Source organism: Dama dama, chromosome 9 (assembly GCF_033118175.1).
Source record: "Dama dama isolate Ldn47 chromosome 9, ASM3311817v1, whole genome shotgun sequence".
NCBI classification, from domain to species: Eukaryota; Metazoa; Chordata; class Mammalia; order Artiodactyla; family Cervidae; genus Dama; species Dama dama.
In genome coordinates, this window is record NC_083689.1 from 18,316,794 (window position 1) to 18,341,319 (window position 24,526).

At 47.2% G+C, this 24,526-nt stretch overlaps 1 protein-coding gene across 3 annotated transcripts in view; it reads right to left on the reverse strand.

Moving 5' to 3' along the window:
- DNMT1 (DNA methyltransferase 1) overlaps positions 1-24,526 on the reverse strand; it is a 42,590-nt gene that overhangs the window by 12,325 nt on the left and 5,739 nt on the right. For 2 of the 3 annotated variants that reach the window (XM_061150265.1, XM_061150268.1), the window contains exons 2-24: positions 22,025-22,061; positions 21,227-21,334; positions 20,813-21,032; positions 19,935-20,010; positions 18,574-18,649; positions 15,647-15,681; positions 15,170-15,251; positions 13,651-13,685; positions 12,625-12,712; positions 10,909-10,943; positions 10,375-10,456; positions 9,129-9,167; positions 8,327-8,361; positions 7,976-8,021; positions 7,801-7,881; positions 7,618-7,727; positions 4,451-4,569; positions 4,028-4,120; positions 3,410-3,561; positions 2,936-3,123; positions 2,645-2,828; positions 1,308-1,405; positions 817-964 (exon numbers count right to left, since the gene is read on the reverse strand). In XM_061150265.1, coding sequence (XP_061006248.1) covers positions 817-964; positions 1,308-1,405; positions 2,645-2,828; positions 2,936-3,123; positions 3,410-3,561; positions 4,028-4,120; positions 4,451-4,569; positions 7,618-7,727; positions 7,801-7,881; positions 7,976-8,021; positions 8,327-8,361; positions 9,129-9,167; positions 10,375-10,456; positions 10,909-10,943; positions 12,625-12,712; positions 13,651-13,685; positions 15,170-15,251; positions 15,647-15,681; positions 18,574-18,649; positions 19,935-20,010; positions 20,813-21,032; positions 21,227-21,334; positions 22,025-22,061 — 2,167 coding nt within the window. The remainder of the gene's footprint in view (positions 1-816; positions 965-1,307; positions 1,406-2,644; positions 2,829-2,935; positions 3,124-3,409; positions 3,562-4,027; positions 4,121-4,450; positions 4,570-7,617; positions 7,728-7,800; positions 7,882-7,975; positions 8,022-8,326; positions 8,362-9,128; positions 9,168-10,374; positions 10,457-10,908; positions 10,944-12,624; positions 12,713-13,650; positions 13,686-15,169; positions 15,252-15,646; positions 15,682-18,573; positions 18,650-19,934; positions 20,011-20,812; positions 21,033-21,226; positions 21,335-22,024; positions 22,062-24,526) is intronic. The other variant, XM_061150267.1, reaches the window with a different exon arrangement.

A 24,526-nucleotide genomic window follows, 5' to 3' on the forward strand; every position in this document is an offset into this window, starting at 1 on the left:
TGCAGCCAAGGCACTCACAGCCCTCTGTCGTCAGCTCTGACCTCCTCTGTCAGCAGCAAGTCAGATCTAGCCTTCAATTAGAACAGCACCACATCCCACTCATCACACCCACCTCAGACACACGGACCCCCTTCCTTCTCTCCCACAAGGAAAGCTGGTTCCCACCACAGGGCCTCTGCCCTGGTTCCTCTCAAAGACTTTAAGTGGCCGGCTGCTCTCCAACCCTTCGGGATGTTGTTCCACCAAGAAGCCTCCGTGGCCCCAGCTCCCTTCCCGTGCCCCACCCGCCTGACAGCACTTGTGTCGCCCAGACCTAGAGCAGCACCCAGCAGGGGTAGGCCTCAGGCTTGCTGAGGGAACTGGCCCATCTCCAGCTTATGGACACCAAGGGACCAACACGGAGAACACATTCACTCTCCAGCTGTGGTAAAGGACTTGACTCTTAGGCAGGTGAGCACAGAAGCCCCGGAGGCGGTTTGCTAGTGCTCCCAAACACCAACTCCTAGGCCCGAGGGGCAGTGAGGGCTCTCCTCAAAACCAGCTTCACAGGGGAACCAGTCTCACACACCAGGACCGTATCAAATGCCCACTTTGGAGGGCGAGGAACATCGAGTCCTTTGGCAAACAAGTAAAAACGCATTTTTGGTGCTTGACCACAGACCCAGCCTCTCAGCCAGCTCTGCTCCGCTCACGGCTGCGGGATGCATGGGTAGGTTTCTCAGCTCCAGGGCTCCGGCCGCTCTCAGAGCAGCTGGCAGGAGACAGCTGGCTGCTCAGTAGTGCAGCAGGACAGCCGAGAGCCCACTCCTGGATTACCTTGACGGCATCTCCAACCCAAGAGATCCGATTCTTGTTCTGCTTCTTTTTCTTCCCCTGATGCATCTTTTTGGGTGATGGCATCTCTGGAATATTGTCATCCACTTCCTCGTCATCATCTGCCTCCTTCATGGCCATGTTGGGACACCTACAAAATCACTTGTGATAAGCAAGGTCTTCTTTAAAAAATAAGACCAACTGGGAATTCCCTGGTGGTCCAGGGGTTGGGACTCTGTGCTCTCACTGCCAAGGGCCCAGGTTCAATCCCTGGTCGGGGAACTAGGATCCCACAAGCCCCCACAGTGCAGCCGGAAAAAAAAAGTAAAACCAACTGAAAATGTTTCACTAAGAAAACAGGGACAGGTCTGGCGACGTTAAACAAAGGGATCTTGCCTGTTCTATACGTGTCAACCCAGCTGTCCCACACAAAGCCTATTTGCCATCAGCTGGCATTTCCCTCCATTCCAAAAACAGTCATTGGCCAAACTTACCTCCTCTTTTGGCAAGCCTGCTTGCTCCGTCCGCTACCACCAAATTTAACCATATCCTTACAGGCCTTACACTTTCCACACTCGGGCTGTTGACAAATCTAAAACACATTAAAAAAAAAAATTAAACGGCCATTAGTCACAACTGATAACCAGTTTTTGGTGAATTTTAAAATACATATGTAAGTTTAACCTCATTAGAACTCAGGGAAGTGAGAGTTAGGAACAAGCCATGAGGTCTGTAAAGGTTAACCTGAGACATGGTGCTGGCACAGGTATGGGGAAAGAAGAACTCAGGTGGCCCAGAGGTAAGCTGGTGACACCACTCTGGAAAACAGTGTTCGAGATCAAAGTCAAGTATGTAACCTACACCCCAGCAATTCTGCTTCTAAGTAGTGAAGAATCACAGAAGACACATTAGAATATCACACTGCCCATCACCGAGGGATAGGCTGGGAGAGTCACAGTGAAATACTATGGAATAAAGTGGTAACTGTGTCTACCCGGATCAACACACAGTAGTTGTGAAAGATGCCAGTTTATGTATACTAAAAAAAAAAAAAAAAAGAAAATTTAAAGCTTGGATACGCATGTGCTAGATGAAATAAAAACCAAAACAAGAATGGTAAGGACAGGGAATTCACTGGTGGCCCAGTGGTTAGGTCTCCGTGTTTCCACTGCTTCGGGGACACGGGTTCAACACGCAAATTTCTACTGAGGGCAGCACTGAAGACAGAGGAGACCCTCAGAATCCAGGGACTAGTGTGAATGGAGGGCGGTTCTAAAGGCAGGTGCTGTATTTTCACTTTTAAGCTTTCATCCAAATTAAGTCAAACAGACACCAAAACAGATCTGATATCTGGGTCAGTGATAGAATTAGGGAGATTAATTCCTCCAGGGTGAAGTAAATATATATTATACTAAAAAATTCAGAGCGAGGTCATCTCAGGCATCAAAGCTAAGCTGGATGAAGCCCCCACTTTCTGAGGGAAGTTACACCATGAGACAAGACAGGATCCTGGGAGGATGACCCCACTTGGAGGAAGCAGTGCTGGCCTCCGTGGGGCAGTCACCCCCCTCACCCTCACGCCAGGGCCTGAGGACACAATGGGACATGGCCAGACTCCTTGGTAGCAGCAGTGGCACTGATGGCAAAGTGCCTGAGCATGCCTCTTTTGACAGCTGTCTTGTTAGACATGCAAGTCCCCCAGATAACTCCTTCTCCGAGCTCTGTTTCTGGGGGGTCATGTCTATGCAGTAAGACACTCAGGCCAAAAAGAGAAAACAGCGAGCTCCTCAGAGATCATGAGGGGCAGGAGAGCCGGCTTAGGCGAGGTTACCTCACAGACGCCACAGCGCCGGCGCTTGAAGGCATTCTCCTTGTCTTCCTTGTCATCTTTTTCAATTTGCTCCGCAAAGAAAGTGTCGAAGATCTGGTAGACCAGCTTGGTGGTGGTGGCCTTGGTGGGGCCCTTGTCCTTCTCCTTGGCAGGTTGCCGGATGGTCTGCCGCCTTTCGGCTCGCCTGGGAGAGAGATTCCACGGTGTTAGTGGCCCAGGAAGAGCTCCTGCAGTGCCCGGCCTTCCAGACTCCATCTCAGGTCTTCAGGCTCACTCCTGCTGCACCCTCACCTTTTTCCCAGGGTGACCCCGGCCAGTTTGATGAGGTCTCTCATGCAGGGGCTCAGGAAGATGGGCTGCTCATCACTGTCCCCTGCCCGATCATAACTCTCTACTTGCTCCACCACGAACTGGGCATGCCGCAGGAGAGAATCCTCTGTGAATCGATTCAAGTTGAGCATACACGGAGGAACAGTGGTCTTTCGGGGAAAAAAACACAGAAGTTTCTCTTAGGCTTAAGTAAAACTGGTTTACGTCAAACAAACATGTAGTACATCTGTATCACATGTAAGTGGGACTTCCCATGTGGCTCAGTGGTAAAGAACTCGCCTGCCAGTATCCTTTCCCAGGAAACCCCATGGACAGAGGAGCCTGGAGGGCTGCCACCCATGGGGTCGCCAAGAGTTGGACCCAAATCAGTGAATGAACAACATCACATGTAAACAATCTGTGAATCCCAGATAATGAAGGACCTAAGCCTCTTACCTCAATCTTATTGATCAGGTCTTCATAGGTGGAGTCAGGGTTGCTCTGCAGGAACTCAACCACTATCTTACTTATGTAGATCTTCTCCTGCATCACGCTGAATAGTGGTGCGTACTCTGGGCTGGGATCCATCAAGATATACTCGGCAAATGCTGGAATGGACAGATGGATAAGAGCAGTGTGAACCTGATGGCAGCAGCAGTAGCCAAAGGGCAGGGATGAGGCTACAAGGCTCACGGAACAGGCAGAAAGTCATTTCACACTCAAATGTCAAAACCCATGACGTATGGTCAGGATTAGCTCATTCAGAAGGGGCCTGTAAAGCCAACCAGAGAACAGACTGGCCAAGTGGCTTTCCTCTAGCTTGAGTCTGGCTTTTGGAATTCAGTCTGGGTTTCAGCTGCAAGGTCAGTTCCAGGGTCAGTTGTAACTAGTACAAGAGGCCATCCCAATCAAGCCTGACATGCTTCCCACACAGTCACAAGAGTCTCAGACTTTCCAGAGCCCAACCAAGCCCGGTCATGGGAGCCTGAGACTTCCCAGAGCCCAACCAAGCCCCGTGGAAGACAGAAGCATCTTTCAGATTCCAGAACAGTCCACAGTTGGCCACATACTTACAGGTGCTAAAGCCAAGAAGAGCCTTTTCACCTCCATCAAAACCAGCAATCCACCATTCGTTTATGGGGCCAAAATTTTTGCCATTAATACCACCTAAAAGAGGAGGAAAAGGTTTCTTGAAATGAAGTGGACTAAGAAATGGCAACTCACTCGTCTTCTTGCCTGGAAAATCCCATGGACAGAGGAGCCTTGACGGGCTACAGTCCATGGGGTTGCAGAGTTGGACATGACTAAAAGAATATGCCTCAAAAACCCAAGCAGGTTAAGTGGCACTGAGTCCCCACCTGAGCCACACCTCCAGTCAGGTGAGCCGGGCAGCCTTACTGCAGCCATCAGAGCGAGACTGCTCGTATCTGCTCACAGCCCAGACTCTGTTCGGCTTATAAACTGACCGTCCCAGACAACGTGGAACATTCCCCTTACCTTCGGGAGATGGGTCATCCTCATATATCGGCTTTGCTGAACCGGAAAAGAGGAGCTCGACATCTTTCTCAATGAGGCCGGTGTCGATCGGGCAAAGGTGACCGCGTTTACAGTACACGCTAGACGGGTGACAGAGGCCATTTACCAGGAGACCAAAGGCAGGCAGAGGTACAGAGTCAAGCTCAGACACGGGGGGACGAGATGTGGTTCCTAGACTCCACTATCTCCCTGGCTGCCAGAACACTGGATCAGTACGGTGCTCTTCCACCCCACAGCTTCTGATCTGCCCCCTGGGTACCAAGAGTAAGAGTATGAAAAGGGGACGTGGCGAGGTCAGCAAGATCGACAGCGGGAAGCCTCACAGGGGAGCCCCTGGCGCGCCCTCCGTTGGGGAGCGGCTTGTGCAGACGCACTGGCTGCTCCAATACATCCTACCGACTTGTGCCACCACCCTCTGGCTCCAAAACGTTCTTGTTGCTGAAAATGAAACCTCACAGCCACTGAGCTGTCACTCCTTCCCCCCTCCCCACACCACCCCGGCAAGTCCTGATCTGCTTTGTTTCTCTGGATTTACTGCTTCACACTATTTTATATGTTAGTTTTGCATTACGACTTTCACCTCAAAAAAATTAAAATAACGCATATTACACAACATCATAAGAGGCGAGGTGCATTAAGGACACAGGAAGGAGGGACTTCCACCTCCTTCTGGGGGGTTAAGCCTCAAGTTCAAGAACATCCAACCCCTAGAGATGCTCCGTGACATCTGCAGAATGTGCATCATTGAGCAGGACGCTGAATTTGAGAAAACAGGATGGGACTGGGGTGGGTTCTGCTTACGGACCTGCCCGTGTGTGCCTCAAGGCCAGAGGTGCTGTGCAGGTCTGAGAGTACCCCCTACCACATTCCCACCGCCGAGGCCCCTGGAAGCCAAGAAATTCTCATCTTGGAATCTTACCAAATTAAAAAAAATGAAAACATGAGTACTTTGAGTGGAGCTCTTGCACCAGGCATAGCAGACAGACAAGGGTCACGGCCTTGTCATTAGGACCTGAAGATGGGGGAAAGATGGACACATACCCATGGAGGGCAGGACGCTGTGGATGCACAGAAGGGGAGGGTCCAGGGCCCAGCCTGACAGACTGTCCACGTGCTTCGTCAGGAAAGGTGACATCAGGGAGAAGTGCTGAGTCCCAGGCGGGGGCAGGGCCGACTAGGATGCAGAAGGGGCTACTTTCCACCTGCCACTTTCAGCCCAAGGACCAGAGATAAACAGAGTCCCCAGCTAACCCCGGTGGTCTGGATTCAACGGCCTGATGCTCAAAGGCATGTCATTCCTGGGACATGTGTTCTTACCTCCCAACCCACAGGAAGAAGTCTGGGGCAGACCTATTCTCGAGGAGCCACCCAGAGACCCCAAGCCCTGACACTCCTGATTGTAGTGGCTCCAGCCCTGGGTTCTCGCGAGCCTCTGCCCTAGCAGCGCCACAGGGAAGCACGAGGCCGTGAACATGAGTGACGCTAACAACACGTTTCAGTCGTGCTGTCAGGCAGAGGTTTGAGCCGGGGAGTGGCCGGGACATGGACAGCATCCCAGCGCGGATCAGGCTCCTGCTCGTGGGGAGGGGGAGACACACCCAACCATGACGATCATACAGAGTGCTGCGGAAGAAACACACTGGGGTTTCCTAGAGCCCTCCAGCCCACTGTGGGGCAGGAATGTCAGAAAGACCATCTCGAGATGATTCCACCTGAGGCTTTATAACAGGCGATCCAGCCGCCCCTACTATTCTCTTGTCCAGGGAGAGGGAAAGCACGTGCCGAGGCCTGAAAGGAGACAAGAGCTGGAGCCAAGCTATTTCCCACAGAGAAGGAAAGGGAAGCACCTCCAGTGAGCAGGAGAGAGCAGAACGAAGGAGGCTGGAGAGGAGGGGGACTCTGCTCAATCACAGGCTTGTCTGAGCCCCAAACACAGTCCAAACTCCACGCACCTCCACTAAGAAGACCCCAGCATCACTGCCTCGACATGAAGAGTCCCGCAGGATCCAGCCCCCGCCCTGGGTCCCTGTTCCCCGACCACATCCCCTACCACTCACCCCGCCGCCGGCCCTTCCACTCCAGCCACACAGCCTCTTACCCAGTCTTCCACAGCCCACGCGCCCCCTCCCAGCCTTCATCTGCTGTTCCCTCCTCCTGGATGTCTTTCCCTCACTATCTCCTTGGCTTCTTCTAAAGCTGAGGTCTTTGCTCAAGTCCCTTCCCCTCCATTCTGAACAACTTTCTCCCACCCACTCTCTCTGCTCCCCATGCTTTTCACATCCATCACAATTTCACTACCCACAGGCACAGCTTGTTCTGCTTCCATGAAACCAGGGGCCTGAAGTGCTATATCTATAATACCCACTGCACATAGCTGGCCCTCAGCAGAATGAATGAGCTTTAGGATATTTTCCTACTCAAGGGCCTTCCCTGGTGGTCCAGTGGCTAAGGCTCCATGCTCCCCAATGCAGGGGAGCCAGGTTCAATTCTTCAGGTAACCAGATCCCACACACCAGAACTAAAGATTTGCAAGCCACAACTAAGACTTGGCACAGCCAAATAAGTGATTTTTTTTAAAGGATATTTACCTACTCAAGATCTAACAGGTATAGCTTTAACAACCAAAGACCTACCACTTGTCTACCAGCTTGGTGGCCCTGAAGTGTTAGCAGCTTAAGAAATGTTGCAAATTAGGTGTTGAAAACTTTACTAGGATATTAAGAACTCAGGTGTCTTTAGGAAAATGCCCGGTTATGATAAGAAGCATATTAGTTACCTGTGCTTCCTTGGTGACTTAGTGGTAAAGAATCCTCCTGCCAATGCAGGGGACATGGGTTCGATCCCTGGTCTGGGAAGACCCCACATGCCACAGAGCAACTGAGTCCGCGTACCACAACTACTGAGCCTGTGCTCTAGAGCCCGTAAGCTGCAACTACTGAAGCCCCGTCACCGAAACGAGAAGCCTGCACACTGCAACTAGACAGTAGCCCCTGCTCGCCACAACCAGAGAAAAACCCAGGGGGTAACAAAGACCCAGCACAGCCAAATAAATAAAAAAGACTCCAGCAGGATTTAAGGGAAAAAAAATAAAATAAAACACACACGCACACACAAAACCTATCAGTTACCTGAAGCAGGTTAGTTTGTGTTGGGGCAAATCCTCATAACTCTCAAAGCCAGATTCGTTGGCATCAAAGATGGACAACCTTTCGTTGGTCAGTATCTGTATCTCTTCCACCTGAGAGACATGGACCAGTGAGCAGAGACGCAGGAGACGGGACCACGCGGCCGCAGACGGAGCGGGGACTCACCGCGTCGGGGGGATGCTGCTCGTATCTCAGCTCGGGGTCGTCCAGGTACTGCAAGCACTCGGTGCACTTGGGAGGGTCGGGCTGCGGGGACAAGGGCACAGACGGCGCTCAGAGGCCGCCCCGAGCCCGCCCCTGAGCGCCGCACAGCGGCTTCTATTCCCAGGTGGGCGTTTACCTTGGACACTACTGCTATTTTGGTTCGAGTCATTTTCTTCTCGGTTCTGGGAACAAAGCAGAAGGTTTGTTTTAGTTATTACATGACACGTCAGACTCTGCCAAAGTCATACTGGATCCAGACAGAGATGAGCGCCAGCTGCTGCCTAAGGGGCAAGTGTGTCTTTACCATGCAGAGGGGACCTGCCTCACACAGCAGAACTGGCACGGCTCAGTCCTGCACTCACTATTCATCACACACACAGCTAAGGCGGCTCCAGGGAGTCACTGAACGCCCCCTTTTCTTTCTTTCTCAGACAACTGTTTTAGTATTATGATCTGCTTGGTAGAAAGACAAAAAATAAGTTCTTACAGTTCTCTGTATGTAGTTCTGCGTCTCTTCTCCTCCTAAGTAGAGAAAACAGAAGAGTGATGGGTAAAAAAGTCTTTTCCATCCGGACTATGTTGCAAAGTTAAAAGAATTTTATGTACACGGTCATCACAAAACCTAGTCAGAGGCAGGAAGGCAGTCAGAAAACCAGTGAGACCCAAGCCACCTCCAGTGTCTAGTCTTATAAACAAAATTCTTATAACCAGACTTCCTTAAAAGACTCATAAGAGATTAGTTTTTTTAAAAAAGACAGAAACTTTTGTTGTTCAGTCACCAAGTCGCGTCTGACTCTTTGAAGACCCCAGAGAACTGCAGCCCACCAGGTTCCTCTGTCCATGGGATTTCCCAGGCAAGAATACTGGAGTGGGTTGCCATTTCCTCCTCCAGGAGATCTTCCCCACCCAGGTATAGAACCTGCATTAGCAGGCAGATTCTTTATCCCTGAGCCACCAGAGAAGTCTGACAAAAATTAGCTCTCCTGCATTAAGTGGTACCTCAGTAAGTATATAATTGATATGGGGAGCTATGGACTGAGTTTTGTCCCTGCTCCCCAACCCAATTCTTATGTTGAAGCCCTAACCTCAAATGCGACTGTATTTAGAGATGAGGCTTTTAAGGAAGTGACTGTGGTTAAGTGAGGTCGTAAGTGGGAGAGACCGAATCCAACAGGACACCAGAGCGCTCTCCTTCTCCCTATGTGCTTGCACAGGGAAAGGTCATGTGAGGACCCAGAAAGAAGGCAGCCATCCACACGTCAGGAAGAAAGACTTCTCCAGAAACTAACCCTGCTGGTACTTTGATATGTGAACTGTATTCTCCAGAACTGTAAGAAAAATAAACGTCTGTTGGTTAAGTCACCCAGGCTGTCGTATTTGGTTATGGTACCATCCCCACCCCTGGTGACTAATATGAGAAACTTATTTCTAGAATTATTCTGAGTAAATGAAGGAATGACAGAACTATCACTCTGCAACTCCCAGTTAAATAATGGATTTAAGCAATGATTGTTAAAAACAGGTGAAAAGGTGAAAAGCTGAGGGGAACTTTATAATGGATGAATCAGGCTGAGGGCACCTGGGTTCAGTGATTAGTCCTAAAGCCTTACAAAGATAACCATGCCTCTGGTGTGATGTAACAGGAAGCACACAGTACCACCTTAGAAGTCCTCTGGGAAACAAGAGACACGCCTCTGGTCAAGCCTCTGGACCTAACGAGTGGTCTGCAGGGGACAGGGTTGTGGGTTCTCAGGACCCACAAATGCTATGGGTAAGCTGGCTACTTACACCAGTTGCAAGTAAGAGGATGGGGTGACACTGTAGATGGCACACTGAGGACAAATAGCAACCAAGTATTTCGTATAGACTCAGCTGGGGTCCTGGACCAGACAGTAAAACTCGCAATGCAGACCATCAGGGAAACCTGGACAGAGACTGGACTCTGATACTACGGTGTTAGGAAAATGGTATTGTGGTGATGTTTATTTAATTTTAGTATTTTTTGATGTGGATCATTTTTACAGTCTTTACTGTACTGGTTACAATATTGCTTCTGTTCCATGTTTTGGTTTTTTTGGCTACAAGGCATGTGAGGTCTTAGCTCCCCAACCAGGAACTGAACCTGCACCCCCTGCATTGGAAGGTAAAGTTTTAACCACTGGACCACCAGGGAAGTCCCTGTGATGATCTTCAAGAGACTCTTTTCCTTTTTAGAAGGAAGCACCTTATAGAAGCACTTCTGTTAATATTTCAGTAATATGTCTGGGATCTGTTTATCAGAGTGAGGGAGGGCAAGGAGAATAACTGAGGCTTGGGTAAAACATGCCTAGTCATGGGTTGATAACTGATGAAGGTTGATGACAATATGGGGGCACTACCCTTTTCTGCCTACTCTGGGGTACATTTGAAAGTCACCATGAGGAAAACTGTTTAAAAATCACTTTAAGATATTCCAGCCAACGGGAGATTATGAAACAGTAGAATTGAAAAAACAAAAGCTTACCTTTTCTTTTCTTTTTTTTTTAAAAAGCTTACCTTTTCATCTTCATCTTTCTCATCAGAAACTTGTGGTTTTACTCTTTCAGGTTCTTTCTCTTCTGGTCTCCGTTTGCTAGCTCTATTGGATAAATAAATAAGCCGAATGTCAGCTTAAAACCTATATTGCCAGTTCACATAAAAAATGACAAACTAATGCCTCCCTATAGAAAAGCAAAATATTCAGAACAGATCTGGTGAACACTTTCTTCCCATCCAAAAGAAAGTCCCTTGTCACAGTGGCTGCAAAGGTGCATCACTAACACGTGACCCTGAAAAGAGGCCTTCAGACGCCCCGTGTGACCCTCAGACGTGGGGCCTGATGAGATACTGGAGACTAAGACACGTGACAGTGTGGTGATAGGAGTGCTACCCACGTGGCAGAGGGCAACAGGTAAGATGGGCCCACAGGTTGATTTCTCATCCAGCCCCACCCAAACCGATCCAGTCTTCCATACAGACCTCCAACAGTTATTTTGGTAATTTAAACTACAGAAAGCACAGCACAAAAGCACAAGCATTTTAGCCACTTACAGATCTTTGGGTTGACTTCTGTGCCTCTTTTCATCCTGAGAGGGGAAACGTGTGGGTAGAGAAATAAAGGGGGGAAAATTAATTTGAGCAAGAGTGAGACAAAACCCCAAAGTATTAGTTAATGATTGCAGCACCGTGGGATGAAAGAATTGGAAAATCTGGGCAGGTCTACAGGCTAGAGATGAGGCTTCAAAAATTTTAAGTCATTTCCCTAACGCCTACAAACAAGAGTTGGCAGATTTCCTGTAAAGGGCCAAAAAATAGACATTTTCAGGTTTCCAAGCCACAGGCCTGCGTCACAGCTACTCAACTGCGCCACTGCAGCACCAGAACAGCCAGAAACAATACCTAAGTGAAATGGCACGGCTGTGTTGCAATAAAACTTTATGAAAACAGGCAGAGGGCCAACTTTGGCCTGTGGACCACAATTTACATACCCCTGTCCTGGGATAGCTCAAAGCAAAAGGGACTATTAGAGCCATTTCGCTTATGTTGGCCCAAATGTCTATAGCTCCATCTGTCATTTGGTCAGGGGTGAAGATGTCATATAAACAGGCACTGGGACAGGAGTGGGGAAAGAGGGTGACAAAACTAAACTTTGGAATCCAGTATGGGAAAGAAACAAAAGTAGGAATTCCCAACTTGGTCACAAACTCATTCAAGACAGCTGAGCCCACATACAAAAACTATCTTTCTGATATGCTACTGATTTTTATAAAGAAGTATACACACAGATTGTCAATAATTTTTAAAAAAACTAGACAAAGTCAAACTTTTGGTCCTTTTGTCCTTTTCTGCCATGAGACAAGAGCGCTGGCTGTGGAGTCTGAAGCTCCTACCAGCTGCTGTCTGAGGAAAACGGATGGTCTGACACCATCGCTGAGATCTCTCTAGGCCTGAAGGGATCCCAGGCAAGTGCCGACGATTAAGATCACAAGTAATCAGAAAAGATGAGACAGTAAGAGGTTAGAACAAGCTGGAGGTGATACACCGAAAGGATCACGTGCCACAGAACAAGCAGGACGCCCACTGGAGCGACAACACTCAGGACCAGCACGTCCGACCTCAGGCTCTGCTCCCTGGGTCTCACAGAAAACCAGAGATGGTCTTGGGACCATCCTGGTTTGGCTTTTCTCAGAGCAAATTGCTAAGGAGCCTAATAAGATCCCTGTGCTGCGGCCCCCAGCAGATGTAGCCCACTCCCCTGGAGTTTACAGCCCTGTGGATAACCTCACCATCTGAGGCTTTTATACAGGCCCCCCTGGGTCAGTGTACAATATTTCAGGGTTTAACTATGCTCACTAAGCTGAACTGTGGGAGCTGGCGGGGATACGAGGTGCTAGACTCAGAACTCAGGAGACTGGCTGGTTGATAAAGCAGGACAAGCATGATGACACGTGTACTGGGGTGACACGTCAAGACTTCTCAGGCCAGAGGCTATGAAGAGAAGCTGGTTCCACAAACATCTTGGTCCAGGCACACACAGGCCCTTGCCACCATTACCATAAGTAGACAACTGCACGCTCACTACGTATCAGGCGCTAACATGCAGCGACAGCTGCCAACCCCCACAAGGAGGGGCAGGTCACCTGCCCAAAACCACCCCAGGGAAGGTAGGGCTGGATTTCAACGCACAGCCCCAACCAATGACATTTCTCCCAACCAACTGGGAACACAAGGGTCGGTTAGAGATAAGTGATACGAGTCAGTCTTTACTTTGTCTTCTCCTTCACTCATTTCAGCCTGAGCTCCTCCAGGCATCGCATCTCTGTCTGGCTCCTCCTGAGCTTTCTGTCTAGATGTCCTGTCACAGAAGGAAACACACAGTCAGCTCAGGGAGCCCATCTCCCTTTCAAGAAGCCCCAGTGAGGGTTTACACGGTTCCCTCCCCCAAGTTAGAGCATGGATGATTTTTCTCATCTGAAGGGTAAGTTTTCATTGCAAGAAACCCAAGAGGCATTTGGTACTTCAGAACTTACGATCTCAGAAGTGCCACCAACACTCCCTGTGTTGCTGAGACATGCCGCAGTTTAAAAACAAGGGACAAAAGGGCTCCCCTGATCCCTGATAACCTGACGGGAACCCTGCATGTGCTGGACTCCTGTGCAGGATTGCTAGCTGGCCTGAGGTGACATCTGACAAGTCTTCCCCTCCTTCCACCAGGGCCCGGGCACTCGGCTCAGGAGTTCTGCCCACCCCAGACTCAGGCCCACCTGCTTCAGCCCACTGCATGTCAGAGGCTGCTCTCCACTGCCGCCCTCACACACTGCCACTGCTGAGGGTGCACGCCCCAGCTGGCCTAGGCCGAGGGCTGAAGCGGGTCTGCCTGGCCAAGGTCAGTCAATGGCCACTGAGCCACAAACATATAAGCTCAAAAAGTGCCTACTGTCCTAAGCCGCTGAGCTTTGGGGCGGTTTGTCACATAGTCTCCACAGCTGTGGGCGAGAGGCAGAGCTGCTCAACGCTCCTTAAACACCACCTGACAAACTGCTTCCTATGTGAACACCAGTAAGGACAGACCACTAAGGACAGGCCAGCGGTCAAGGTCAGGTAAATCTCAGTTGACCTCAGCCTACCCTGTGGTTGCCTGACCTTCCAAGAACAGAAGTTACCCACACATTACATGTATGACCTTAATGCTCTGTCCAATCCATAATTTTTACGAGAACACTTACTTTTGGAAGTAAATTTGGAAGTAAATTTCACAAAGTACAAAAGGCATGTTATGTTAACTGTACTTACGATTCTTTGGTTTGACTTCTGAGTCTCTTTTCTTCCTAATTGGATGGAACGGGGAGGCAAAAAAAAAAAAAAAGACTAGTTAATTTACCCCCATTTGATTCTAATCTTTCTACTAAAGAACTTTACGGAAATAAAATACCTAAACTGATCCTATAGTCTAGCTAGTAAGAAGAATTCTCTTCTTTTCAGATAGCACATTTTTTTTTTGGTGGGGTAGGTAGGCAGGAAGTTAAAGAACTTTTAGACAGATTCTGCTGTTTAAGATGGATTTGTGGGCAAAATTACTGTCACTTGTCAGGATTAAGTGTTGACAATCTCCTTGATAACTTTATCAAACAAGAATCTATATAAAGGAATGAAGTAGTATGACCCAACTGGAACAAGAGCTCCATCTCAAACATGGACAACAAATCATTTTGAGTCTGAATTTAGAGAGCTAAACGCATGTCTCCAGAATTCAGCCTCAGGAACCCCTCCCACTCTGTGAGATCAAAGGTTGGTGATGTAAACAGAAAAAACACATGGAGACTCTGCTACTGCAAGAGGAGATCCCAAGAGTCTGGTCATAGACGAGGGATTTCAATCACGCCCTAAATCCTTCTTCGGAGGGTGGTGTCTGAGCCAGTCTACCAGAACCTCTTGTTCTCAAACGATTTAACATGTGTCCCAACTGTAACCGCTGCTAACTTTAACTAGGATCAGAGTAGGGAAGTGATCAATTAAAGACTAGCTTCAAGTACCCAATGGTTCAAGAATTATCATGCATCTTGGTTGATTCCCCATTAGGACAAAATAACAGATACCCATTCTTCAACAGGCTCTCAAGAGCACACACCACCCATGGGAGTTTCTGAGAAAATTCTAATCAGTGTGGTCATAAAACTTTTGGGGATCTGAGCTTGTTCCACCACCTGTGACTGACCAATGTCAGCCTTTTATCATATGGGGCAGTCCTGTCTCATGGTAAAGCTCCCACTTTTAGACCCCCAATTACTTCTTCTATCCCCGCCCAAGCTCCTAAGATGGGATTCAGTGGTAAATCTGTATTTCACAGAACCTTAAGCCCACCCTGATTTTTACAAAGGAGCCACAAGTCTGGGGAAAGAACTGGCCTGATCTCAGTTAAGAATGCAGCTTTAACCCTGCACAACGCTAGAGCACTTGAGCACCTTGTGTGGCTGAAAGTGAGATCTCCACTAAGACCTCGTGAGCAACTGAGATGCGCAGGCGAGGGGAGAGGCTGAAGCTGTGTGATTAACTGATCAAGAACAGAGGTCCAGATGACTTCTAGGCCTATCAGTGGTTTACTGTCACCAGAACCACATAAACACACCTTCCACATAGAGAAGCAGCAGAAAGAGGAGTTTGAAGAGCATTTTTGCTAAGTCAAGGTCATTGTGATCATTAGTGAAAGTCATTCTGTTCCTACATGCTCTCCATTCCCTGATCCCTCTTCCTAGAACCAATGGGGACTCTGATTCAGGTGGAAGTGACAAACACGGAGGTGACCAGGCTTTACTTTATCATCTCTTCCTTCTTCTTCCATGTGTGTTCCTGGTCTTACTCTTCCTGGTTCTTCTGCAGGGAGCAGCCCAGCAACTCTGTCAAGCAAGATAATACACCCTAAGGATGACTTTCAGAGACTCCTCCCCTGGAAGCAGTTTTCAAAAGGGCTTCCTTCCTCCCCCCGACCACCAAAAGCCAATCCTTATCTCAATAGCCCTGAAAAGTACATATTACTTTAACATTTAATATTCAATACAACCTTTAGATCTACTTCTGATAACTGCCAGTTGCCCCCCACCCCAATTCACTCTTTGCAAGAGAATTTGACCTGAATCACAAGGTTTAATAATCTGGCTGCAAACTCAGCATCCTTAAGCTATCTATGATCACCCTGGCAACTCGCTAGTTCTTCCTTTCAAAACATTTCAGAAAAGTAATTTCAGTAGTCAAGATTACAAATTACATAGAACAAAAAGGTATAAACTCTTACCGTTCTCTGGATGTAACTCGACGTCTCTTTTCCTCCTATGTGAAGAGAAGGGACGAGAAGAATATTTCAAAAGAAGATCAAAACCAAAAGCACGAGTCAAAGCGTTAAGTAAATACATTTGATATGCTTAAATACAGGCTTCCCAGGTGGCGCTAGTAGTGAAGAACTTGCCTGCCAATGCAGGAGACAAGAGATACGGGTTCGATCCCTGGGTCAGGAAAATCTGCAGGAGGGCATGGCAACCCACTCCAGTATTCTTGCCTGGAGAATCCCATGGACAGAGGAGCCTGGAGGGCTACGGTCCAGAGAGTCACAAAGAGTCGGACACAACTGAAGCAACTCAGCATGCATGCATGCACGGTTATAAACAGGCGTTGGGGGTAATCTGAGTTTGGGAAAGATGTGGGCAACTGTCACTCTGGTGTTGATGTCCCACCAGCCTCAAAACAAAGGAGAGGCCCAGGAGTTGACCCAGCACACGTCTGCACAACTAGAGGTTGTCTAGTGATGCTATGTGAAGTCAAAGATCCACCTCATGTCAGGGATTTGTTAATGTTAGCAAAAACATCAAGCCAGTACTTTGGGATTCCCATCAGGGAGTGCTGATGACAACCTACACTGGCTACCAGCTCTCCTCTGATGAACAGCCAGGACACTGCTTCCCTAGGTTCACAAGATTTGCCATTTCTAGGATATCTGTATGTATGTATTTAAACAGGATAAAAATATTGTGGTGATGAAGCAGATACCTTGTTTGAGGTGGAGATTACAAGAATTCACACACACATACATCTGACTATGCATGCAGAGTGAACAAAGTCTGTAGATTATACCAATGTCCATTCCTTGGTTTTACTGGTGTATTACAGTTGAGATGTTACCATTGGAGAAAGTTGGGTAAATTACACAGAACCCCTCCATAATATATTATATGGAATTAGTCTATGTGTGTGTGTATTATATATAAAATTCTGACTCCAGATTGCTTTCAGACTTGAGCTACAACATCAACACTTCCCTGCATCTGCAGCCTACTGGCTTGTCCTGCATATTTTGGACCTGCCAGTCTGACATCATGTGAATCAGCTGCTTAAAATCAATCTCATATATACAGATATCACTGACTCTATTTCTCTGGAGAACCCTAATACAGATTATATACTAATATAATACAGTACTATGTATAGACATACAATCCAAAACAATGTATTAGAAACTGATAAATGCTCGCCTCTAGAAGGACAGACAGGAAGGAGGGACGGGAGAAGGATGGACAGAAGGGTGGGAGTACCACCCCTTTGTACCCAATAGCTATTTGTACTGTTTTACCAAATGTAGGTCATACTTGTTTTAAGAAAAAAAACATAGTAAGGTCACAAAACTTTAAATTGGGGGACTTCCCTGGTGGTCCAGCAGTAAATAATCCGCCTTTTAATGCAGGGTTCAAACCTTGGTCGGGGAACTAAGATCCCACACAGCGTGGAGCAACTAAGCCTGCGGGCCACAACTAAGACCCAATGCAGCCAAATAAACACAAAAATATTTTTTTAAAAAAGATACTTTAAACTGGCTAAAGTATAAGGTTACCTCCGTATTACTACTTATTTGCCCAATACCATCTGATATCACTGGTTTGGTGCACTAGGACTCTAGCATGCTGGAATAAACCCTGTTCCTACAGGGGTTCAACCTCGAAGTCCCCAAGGCCTCACACACACCACCAGTGAAACAGCTTCCTACTTGGGAAAGAATGCCCTGGCTAATTTCTTTAAAAGTGAAAAGAAAAGGCTATGTAAGCCCTCCAAGATGTCAGAAGAGGGGAAAAAAACAACTCAAACTGGTACATGTGTTTTTGTTTTTTTAAAAGACTTATCAATATTGTAAGAGCCAGCTTTCCCATGACATGTTCTCCTGGGAGGCAAGGGACTTGGCCACATGGCTTAGACAAGACATTTCCCCTGTCTCGGTTTCCCACTGTGAGTGGGTACTCTGACTAAACCTAACTGCTGCTGCTGCTGCTAAGTCTACAGACACCTGAATAAGGGTCATGAACGATCGCATATAATTTCCAATAAGACAGGAGAATGAGCATGTCTTATCAAGTCTATCTCAGTGATACCAGGCTCAGTGCTTTCCACTCAGGGCAGTTTTGCCCCTCTGAGACATCTGGGAAAGACTGAAAGTGATTTTGGTTGTCACACTGGGAGACAGAAGGAATGTCACCGGCATCTAGTGAGCAGGGGTTGGGACCTTGCTGAACACTCTCCGGTGTACAGGACTGACCCCCACAGCAAAGGTTTACTTGCCCCCAAAAGTCAAGGCCTTGGTTGAGACATCCAGCCTTAGAACAAACCATGGATATTCATCTTTAGCAGGTAACAAGGCATTTACTACCCACCCAAAAGCCTACAGACTTCCCGAATTACACAGCTAATCCTGTGGCAGAACTGAAATAGACAGCATGTGGCCAGCTGGTATTACCTAGATTTGCCCTTAAGCCACAGCACCAGAGGCACTGTCTTTACCGGAGGCCTTTGGCAAGTCATCAGTTTTCCAACCTAAAAAGTCTAAGCAGCATTATTACAATGCACATAATAACACGACAATTCTGCTCTTATAGAAAAATTAGATGTGGGAAAGGAGCGTATCTGATGTCAGAAGCAAATGCTTTACACACATATCTGCTGGTTTATCTAATCTTGACAGGTGGACAGGAAGGAAAGTAGACAGGAGAGAACAGACTAAAGTTATGGGCCTGCTAAGCCCTCGGGTCTAATCATGATACACTTTGTACTGCCCTGGGTCCAGGGATATGTTCTAACACCTTCTCAGTCACTTCTGGTCCATAGACAGACCAAGCATAAATTCACAATTACAGAAAATGTAACAAAATAATGCAGAGTTAAGAAACTTAACGCAAGCCCTACCTGGTCTTTTTCTTCATCAACAGAATCATCTGACTTCACTTTTTCAGGTTCTTCCTCGGGTTTTCGTTTGGCAGGGCTGTCACACAGAGTAAAGCCAACTGTTAGCTCAGCCCAACCCTAGACCTCCAGTGGGCAAGAAGCAACTTACTGATACATTCCTCCCTCTGCTTGGGAAGATTCAGGGCATGGACTCTCCCTTCCCTCCAAGAAGCCCTCATTGTCAGGATGTTAAAGTTTAATGTTTCTTCAAATGACAGGTTTAGAATACCACCATTTTGCAAACCTTATGAAATCATGGATCTAGACTTTGATCAACAGCTGCTAACATCACCGAAGAGACCTGACATGCCTCTGATGGACAGCCCCAGTTGATCAATGAAGTTTCAGAAAATAAAGCTGGAATCTGAACAAGCCTTTAGACCTAGCTACCAGTTTATAGAAAACCAGAGACAAGTGAACACATTAACCACCATTAATGATGAGGTCAGCCAGATCCAGAAGCTAAATCAAGACCTAGTTTCTTTAAATAGATGGCAAGAAAATAAGGACTCTTAAAAGGACTAAGGAAGAAATCAACCAAACTCTGTTAACACATGCAGAAGTGTGAGCACTGCTGTATCCCTGGGAGTCAGGAGCTATTACACTTTGTGAGGCGTGAAATTACAGTTCTGTTCTGTCTTCTTAGAAAGACTATTTGCTAAATGTTAGCAACTATAGCAAAATATGAATTAAAACTTGTCAGAGGAAGACCCTGTCATCTAGAATACAGTATTTATGGATAAGATGACATGTCTGACTTGTTTCAAACTAACCCAATTAGGGGGATGTGGTATGTATGGAGTTGTAATTCATTTGGAATAATTCAGTTGGAGCACATGGGGCTGTAGATGAAATGATCACCAGGAGCTATTAACTGCTGTCACTGGGCCATATACACAGGGGTTCATTTTACTATTCTTGGTGATTTTGTGTATAGATATTTGAAGCTTCCTAGAAAGACTGAGGGCAGGAGTAGAAGGGGGCGAGAGAATGAGATGGTTGGAGGGCATCACCAACTCGACTGTCTTGAGTTTGAATAAACTCTGGGCGATAGTGAAGAACAGGGAAGCCTGCTGTGTAGCACTCCATGGGGTTGCAAAGAGGCGGACAGGACTTAGCAACTGAACAACAACATTAACAGTAAAAATGGATGAGGTCTTCAGAAATGCTGTTCATGAGTATATAATAACAAAATACCAAAGTGAAAACCCAGGCAATGTGGAAGTCAGAATTACTAAATTACATCCTACTAATTCTATACGTGTTTTACCAAAAACAGTTGGCCCTTAAAAGAGGGGCTTGTCTATTCATTATATACTGACCCCCGTGTGAAATGAGATGTGATGGTGGTCTGCCTGGTAGCCTGCCTTGTAATCCTGGGGCTAGACGAGACTTCAGCTGTTTAAAGAAAAAGAAACAAAAAAAAATCATTAAGAAATAAAAAAGTTAACAGCAAAGGTACAGTTCTTCAGAATTACCAGGCTGCTACAGAGACCAGCTTCTGAGGATTAAGAATCCTCCTCTTCTTATTCTCAGCAACCACCATCTTGATTAAAGTCACCGAATTAGCACCTGCCAGTTTGCTGAACCATTTTAACACAACCTCTTATATGACGGGCCCAACCCTGACACACACAAGGAAACAGAAAACAGAACCTCTGCTTACGTCTTCAGAAGGTGAAGTGGTCAAGAGACTGACCTGAGCTCAAGTTCCATGCTCTTATTCTTTTAAAAATTTCAGAAGAGTGACTCTGACTACAAACGGGGAAGGAGTCTAAGAATAAATGTTTAGCTTAAACAGGCATATAACTTAGAAGTTCTAAGTATCAGTAGATCCTGTTACTTTATACCTCAAATTCAACCACGTTTGGAGATCTAATGCTCTCAAACTTGGTCAAAGACAAAAATTTCTAGTCTACATCTAAGCTAGTTAGAAGTATACACAAGGGGGAATTCCCTGGCGGTCCAGTGGCTAAGACGGGGCACTTTCACTGCCATGGGCCGAGGTATGATCCCTGGTCAGGGAACTAAGATCCCACAAGCCAGAGTAGTGCGGCCAAAAATATATACACATATGGATACACAAGAAGTAAGTGTTGCCCAGGGGAAGGGTGGGATGAACCTATGGCACCGAGTCTAACTGTCCTCCCCTTTGGTGATACCACACTCCAACAAGGTCAAACGAGTTGAATGCTCTTACACTTTGCTTCTCCATCAGACTTGCTTCTCCTGGGCATGTAAAGTCTGGAGACAGGTTTGGAAGGCTTGCCTTTCTCTGCCATTACCACTCTGCAATTCTCACTGCTTGTCTGGCTCCCGTTCTCTAGACATCCATTCGCTTCCCGACTGAAAGCATGACCTCCGTTCTCCAAGGACAAATCTTTATTTAAAAGGGATTTGACTTTAGCCAGGTAGCCCTCCTACAGCAGGAAAGGATAATTTGAGTAGCAGTGAATGTAAACAAGTGGCAATGAGAGAATAATAAGGAAACACATGTGCTCCCTATATATTACTATCAGGTGACATGGGGAGTTGGGATTATTCAGCCTCCCTGGTCACAGACCAGTTACTCGGGAGGCCAAGTCTTCCGGACGCCAGGACCCTGAAGACTTACCTCAGATAATTCTTCTTTATGTAATTTGGTTTCCAAATCACATAACTGATTCTTTATTTCTGTCTGCAGAAATTCGTGCAAGAGATTCAGTTTCTCCTTCACACATTCCTAAGGGAAGGATATATGTTTAGAAGTCCCCACACTCCAAAACTATTAACTAATGGACTAAGGCACAGTTACATTGCCTAGCCACATAACAATGACTGAATGGCAGACAACACTGAGTCGGCTAAAAAGATAACTAGACAGTCACAAGACATGTTTGTGATATTTTCATTAAGACCATGTTACTTTTTTTTTTTTTTAAGAGGGACTTTCCTAGTGGTCCAGTGGCTACGACTCCACACTCCCAAAGCAGGGGACCCAGGTTCGATCCCTGGCAAGGGAACTAGATTTCATGTGCCACAACTAAGATCTGGTGCAGCCAAATAAATATTTTTTTTTAAAAAAGATTGTATCATACCATCTACAGGGTGGTAAAAAATGAGAAGATTAGGAAGTGAAACAGACACATAATGGTATATTAGAACAAAACTGATTCTGAAAAAAACAGTGTGACCAGGGCAAGTTATAATCTAGACTTGACGATAGGGAACCTAGATTGGGAAACTTGATGAGTTACCAAAAGCTAACTGATAACAGCCTATTAATATAGCACATTAGACAAAAACATCCAAGTTATCCTCAAGACTTTAAGGAAAAGAGAGCCAATTCCACTTGTTTTCTTTTTATGAGTTACACAGTCTATCAGATAGTCACATCTGATAATAGATTTTGTTAAGGTGGAGATGACCATACCTTTTCTGTCAAACTATCTCTTTCCAAATCTTTGAGCCTGGAGAAAGAAAAAAGGGAAGAAAGAAAACACTTGTTAAGCAACACTGTCCATCTATAATACCACAGTTTAAAGAACTTTGGAAATAACTTCAACACGGATATTAGAAAATACAACGGTTTTCTTCCCCCGTCCCCCAATGTGTAGAATGCCCCCACTGCAGTGCCTACATACACATTAAGAAGTCATCTGCAATCTAAATGAGGTTCCCCTTTTGGGGGGTGTTTTTCTGAGAGTGGAAAGGGATGATACAGGCACTCTATAACAATGTTATTTTAAAGACGCTGGCGGTCCAGTGGTTAAGAGTCTGCACTCCCAATGCAGGGGGCACAGGTTTGATCCCTGGTTGGGGAACTAAGATCCCGCACATTGAACAGTGCAGTCAAAACTTAAGATTAAAAAAAAAAAAAAAGACACTGGGAAAGGGGAAGCATAGTTGGGGTCCTTCCCAAGTTAAGTGACCAACAGGTGGTCTTCCTCCAGTTGGACCTGACCAAGAGTCCATAGAAGGACATATAGGGGTTAGAAAGAGTGGACCAGGGCAACAGGCGGCTGCGGAACAGTCAGCTAACATCCCCAAAGGCCAGGATGGGGAGAGCGGGAGTGGCAGCACTGATGAGTAGGAAATGGAGTCGGGGTCACCTGGGGCAGCACAGGGCGCCCCCCACACAAGCGAGAGACAGAAGTCAGAGAAGCTGGCTGGCGCCTCCCCCAAGAGCTCATCCTGTGAACACCTGTGCCCAGTCATCCAGGTGTGCAGAACTGGCATGAGTTCCGCTGGGAAAATCATGGTCTGACATGATTACTGAAGATGAGTGTCTTGCCTCTTTTGGGGGGAAGGGCGCAAAGAGAATAAGGGAACAAGAAGCAAAAGACACAGAGGAAATGGACAGCCTGTTGTTTCTGGCTCGGGCAGTGTTCCTGCGGGCAGCGGGGTGAGAACAGGTCCAACCAGCTAAGCCAGCATCTGTCAGCAGAGGGGGGTTGCCATGGGCAGGGAAGGACTGAGCCGCCACCATGCGTGGGTCCTCCCTTTGGGCACCCAGGCAAGGTACTCAGTTACCACCAACCTAAAGGGCGGGAATAGAGCTCTCCCAGACGGACCTTCCCAGAGGGAGGGCAGATGTAAGCAGCACAGACAGGAATGGGAGTGACAGGCTCTGCTGGACTAGTGACAGACAGTGGCTACTCCGAGTGGGTGGGGATCCTGCTTCCAGCTGCAAACATCATCTGTGGGTGCCTCCTCTACACCAGACCCTGTTTCAGGCAACGAGCTGAGTGCTGAGATATAGGCACTGCCAGGCAGGGGCCTCCTGACTGGCGCTGGATGGTCAGCAGAGGTCTGGCTATAGAAAAGACTGAGCAGGGGCTTCCTGGTGGACCAGTGGTTAAGACAATCACGCTTCCACTGCAGGGGGCGTGGATTTGATCCCTGGTCAGGAAACTGAGAACCCACACTGCCATGGAGCACAGCCAAAAAAAAAAAAAAGATAGCAGTGTACCGACAGAGTAGTTAATATACTGTGTATCACATGCATTGTGTAATTTGGACTCAAGATTCAGAGTCAGGCTTTCCAGAGGCATGTGGAGTCCCTTCCAGGCAAAAGTCATTCTACCCCCAAAGCAACTCAGGTCCTGGGAGAGCCTTAGTTGAGGACGACTGCAGAACAGGTTACTCAGAGCCAGAGGCACACACACTGCTGCCAGAGCACCACAGCTACCCACCTTCAGTCACAAAACCCTGGCAGGACACAGCTCCTACCTCGACCCGGTCACCTCGGGTGTCAAGGACAACGCTCAGGTGGAAGCCCGTCAATCGGCCCTTTGCCCAATGCTGACAACGCCTATATCTGGGCAGGAGACAGATCTGGGGGTCGGAATTTTTTTTAATCTTTCCTATTGAAGTGGGATATTTAGCTTGGCAGGGAGAAACAGACATTGGGGGTATCTCAAAAGTCTCATCCTGTGAAGACTAGATTTAACCTGCTCAGCCCTGGAGTGGGAGGCTGGAACCCAGGGCAGGCACCGAGGAGGCAGAGGTGGGGCAGGAGGAAGGCCGGTCAGTGTGCCTCCCCTGACGCCCAGGCTTTCACTGGAGAGTTTATCCCCATCCCAGTAAAACTGGTGACACTACCTCCCATCTAGGTTCACAGCCAGGAGGATAAGAAGCAACTATGAAGGACCAAGTAGAGTAGTCACAGAGGATGGCAACATTTTATATATATATATATATAAATATATATATATATATATATATATATATAAAACCTTAGCTCCCTTCTGGTCCAAGATCCCATGATTCATTCCTAGCTGCTTCCATCAGAGCAGTTCTCGAAAGGCAAAAAAGACATACGTCAACAACTGTGAAGGCCAACAGAGTTTCAGTCTGAGGCTTCTGAAGAAGAAGGGTATAAATGGCATCAGAAAGGAGGGGCACAGGGAAGCTGATAGCTCAGTGGGAACTG